This window comes from Lactuca saligna, chromosome 5, assembly GCF_052625555.1.
Source record: "Lactuca saligna cultivar CGN05327 chromosome 5, ASM5262555v1, whole genome shotgun sequence".
In the NCBI taxonomy this organism is placed as follows: domain Eukaryota; kingdom Viridiplantae; phylum Streptophyta; class Magnoliopsida; order Asterales; family Asteraceae; genus Lactuca; species Lactuca saligna.
In genome coordinates, this window is record NC_136421.1 from 275,040,347 (window position 1) to 275,044,481 (window position 4,135).

Here is a 4,135-nt window from a genome sequence, read left to right on the forward strand (position 1 = left end):
GATGTTTATAAAAATGAACCTCACCTTATTTTTATTAATTTAATTGATATTAATCTTATTTATAAAGAAAATTATGAAAATTAAAAATATAAAAATAAACATACAATTGTTAGGTTTAAGAGTGCATGCCTAAGATAAATATTGCACCAAAATGTCTACCCAATATTGATAAAGTATATTTCAATGGTACGACTAAAACATAAGTTTACAGTCGTTTGCGGGCCCAAGGTTAACAATGCACCAAAATTTATTCCCAATATTGATAAAGGATATTTCAAAGGTACGACTAAACCTTAAATTTATAGCTGCTGATATAACCCTGCAACCGAAAATAAAGTAGGAACTTTTGAACTCCAATTAATTTGAGTTCCCTATTATACCATCTTGTAGACAAATGAGAAATAATGAGTTTCGTTCTTCTACGAGTCCCAGTTGAATTAATCAACGATTTTACTTATTATATTAAGATAACAACCTCATAATTGGAAAGGTTTCATGAAAAATCATCATCACAATTCGGAGTTTGCTAACATAGATATTCATATTACATATTACAATAAAAGTAACATTTCTGCCAAGACCATAATATATGTGTATGAATAATGATTTATGTATTTGTTTAAAAAAATTGGATTTTAGATTTATAAAAAATAACATTTGCGCCAAGACACCAATATATGTCTTAATTACTCCTCAAGACTATATTTTCTTCATCAGCATACGTAACTTAATCATTTATCTTATTTATTAGGAGTTTGATGTCAAAAATAACTTAAATAGTTTTGAATTGATCTTCTTTTGTTTGTTAAAACTTAGGTAATATTGTTTAAAACATGAATTAGTATTCTACAAATTATATTGAAATAGGTTTAGTGGCAAATTCACAAGATGTTTTTTTTTTCGTGTGTTAACATCACTTGGAAAAAGTTATCCAATAGCTTTGTACACCCCCTCCCCCGTCTTTCACACACATACACATACACACACATTTCGGTCAGAATTAAGTAATGGTTTGTTTAATTATCCCAACTCCCACAAACGTAATTTTAATTCAAAATCAAGATCTAAAGGCATAATATTCATTGGTATATCATGACTTATATCCTTTGTCAAGCAATATTGATAGGATAACTATGCATTTCATGAAGAAAAGTCTAATTATTTTGAAATTTTTTTGATAAAGTCCTAAATCTTTTTTTTTTTGAATAGAATAAACCTGATTGTTTAACATTATGCCCAAATTAAGGAAAAATGTTTTTTTTTATTGGAAAAGATAGATTATGTGATTTTCCCAAAATAACGATACTTTTTTGCACAAAAAAAGATTTATGAATTTATTAAAAAAATTCCAAAATAATGAGACTTTTCGGTATAAAACTCGGGAAAGTATTTGTTCATTTAAGTAAACACCACTCCCAAAGGCACAAGTGTAATAAAAAATTTAGGTAAAAAATCTTCATATTTGGTGATATATCATGACTTATATCCCTTATCAACTAATATTAATATTCCTCTCGTCAACTAATATTAACATTCCTCTCGTCGATGATTTGCGATCAAAACGTGGTTTGAATACATATAAAAGGATTCACATATGTTGACGTGACTGTGTGTTTGATAAACAAAGTATTTATAACATTAAGAAAAGACAGAAAAAAGCTAAGATAACACATAAAAATACCTTATATATTTTACCATATTTATTGATAAAAAGGAAATGCATCAATTTTCCCACTTCGTTCGACAATACTGAGTTGAAGTTACCCACTGTACAACATTATTAATTGGCTGCAACTATTTTGTTTCATGCAAAATGGTTGCTAGCTCTATCTTTATTTTCATATCACTATTTAAACTTCACATTTTCTAAAGGTAAGTAACGCGGCAGAGAGAAATATCATTTTTTCTCGAAAGGGATAGTTATTTGTTAGGAGCCCAACATAATTATTTTTCAACAGCAACGGGAGAGAACTCTAGGCTGGTTGAAGAGTTGAGTGATGAAATTCTTTGAGACTGTTTGGCAATTATTGCAGTAGTGGAGGGGTTTTGGTCCAAGACAACTTGGTATCCGTCACCCCAGTTATCCATTCCTTCTGCCATGACTTGCCAAAAAGTTGTACCCGAACACGACCCCCGGTTTCTTGCACTTTCATAGGCCGTGTTGAATATCCCACCAAAGTACTCATCCCTTGCTTCTACGGTGTAACCTGAAGACCAAGAGGACTTGCCAAATTCTGCAATCAGTAAAGGTTTTCTCAAGATGGAATCACAATCCTCAATATGTGCATTAATCCATTTTTCAACAAATTTAGCTCGAGCTTCATCGCTAGCTCCCGGAACCCTAAGTCAAAAATCAAAATATCCACATATGTTATTCAATAAAATTAAATAACATAAAAGATTGTTTTAGTTATAAATAAGAAACATGCGTTTCATGAAACATTTTTAGGATGCTAACTACGTTCGGATGTTGGCTAGCGTGACATGCAAAGTATATATACGAACAAAAGCATTGTGATGGAGTTTATATGTCGGTAAAGACTCGATCATACCATTGGTCGGGATACAGATGGATTGTAGCAAAATCCACAATGCTCACGCTGTTGTTTCTAATGAAGTCGGTCCCTACTTCATAGCCCGGATTGTTTTGCTTCTTTTCAGGCATTGATTCCCCATAAAACCCTTCAAGTCCGATTTCGAGAAGATGGTTCTTATCAATGGACTTTATTTCAGCTGCCATTTCTACTATCCATTCCTGCACAAAGAAGAGATACAGATGGTTATAGGTTATGCACCATATAGTTTCATAAAAAACCAGTTTCCTCTATGTACTCCTATCATTTGAAAGTAAAAGATTTTCTTCTTTCTGGATAATTGATTCGGGCATTTTCTCATATGAACAACTTAACCGTGAGTAAACAGAGAAAACAAGAACCTGTAGAAATTTCCCTGATAGATCAGACTGGCAGCGGGGTTCGTTCATTAGCTCCCATGCAAAGATGGTGGAATCATCCTTGTAGTCAACCCCGGTGATTGAGTTGCGTCTCGTAAGAATGGTCTGTAGCAAAACAGTATTTGCAACATGTTCAAATTTTCTAACAAAATGCAAATACAGCTGTTGTAGAAAATTTTTGTGATATAATGGAAACAATGTTTCCCAAACATATATATATATATATATGTATATATATATGTATATATATATGTATATATATATACCTTCAAATGATTCTTATAATATCCTTTAACTAGAACGTTAGTAAAGAACTCATCATCACTATTCAAGTATTGTCCTCCATGATCCCTTGCCCACTGAACATATTGTTTTTTACCTCCAAAATCATCCCAGTTATTAACCAAGCTGAGAATCAAGTGAATCCCGTACTTTTTCGCTTCTGATATCACAAAATCCAATCCCTGGAATGAAAAGGTGTAGATGGTTATCACAAGTAACATAAAACAGAGGTGTTAAGTGTTTGTGATATTGATTATTACTAAATTTTATTTCAATACGTCCGTGTGGATTTGTCGTATGGTTGATAAGAAATTACTTTTTAATGTTTACAGATCATCTTGAATAAAAAATAGAGACTAAAATAATCAATAAAGTTACCTTAAACATGTCCTCATTGTAAAAACCGGGAGAGGTTTGCAGGGGTTTGTTGCCACCATCACTAAAAGCCCAAGTCCTAACCAGGTTCATTCCTATCTGGGAAGATTCTTGAAATGCATCTGTGACCTTCACCCTTGTAGATGGATCAGAAGCCATACACATTAACCAGTAGGCGTTAAAGCCATTAAAATACAACGGCTTTCCATTAACCATGAAATGATGTGTCCTTGTCTCCACAAAACTATCGTTAATGGTTGACGGGTGGCATTTACCCTTGCAATCTCCTTTTAGAACTGCATTTCCTTTTCCTGGCATGGTTAAAAAATCGCTAATCTTTAATAGTGGATATATAAAATAGGAAAGTTAGTAACCAATATTTAGAGTAATGGATGGAAAGTAGTGTGTTTTCTCTTGTCCACTTAGGTCGTGGAGTATTTATATCGCATGTCTTGTTAAGAATCTAGTTGGAAGTGCGGACCTCATCATATTTATTATGTAACTTAATGATACATTTCATCATCA

At 32.4% G+C, this 4,135-nt stretch overlaps 1 protein-coding gene across 1 annotated transcript; it reads right to left on the reverse strand.

Moving 5' to 3' along the window:
- Window positions 1-1,944: 1,944 nt before the first annotated feature.
- Window positions 1,945-3,928, reverse strand: LOC145046721 (mannan endo-1,4-beta-mannosidase 4-like). The gene is made up of 5 exons (XM_078994999.1): window positions 3,614-3,928; window positions 3,220-3,417; window positions 2,936-3,058; window positions 2,553-2,755; window positions 1,945-2,341 (listed from the first exon to the last, which is right to left on the reverse strand). Exons 1-5 carry the CDS (start codon window positions 3,926-3,928, stop codon window positions 1,945-1,947), a joined length of 1,236 nt encoding a protein of 411 aa, XP_078851125.1.
- Window positions 3,929-4,135: the final 207 nt, after the last annotated feature.

What these genes read in the sequence shown, in the direction of transcription:
- LOC145046721 (XM_078994999.1), bottom strand. Translation starts at nt 3,928, where the DNA reads ATGCCAGGAAAAGGAAATGCAGTTCTAAAAGGAGATTGCAAGGGTAAA. An exon ending in ACAATGAGGACATGTTTAAG is followed by an intron (nt 3,418 to 3,613) that starts GTAACTTTATTG and finishes TTTTCATTCCAG; the next exon opens with GGATTGGATTTTGTGATATC. An exon ending in TATCAGGGAAATTTCTACAG is followed by an intron (nt 2,756 to 2,935) that starts GTTCTTGTTTTC and finishes TTCTTTGTGCAG; the next exon opens with GAATGGATAGTAGAAATGGC.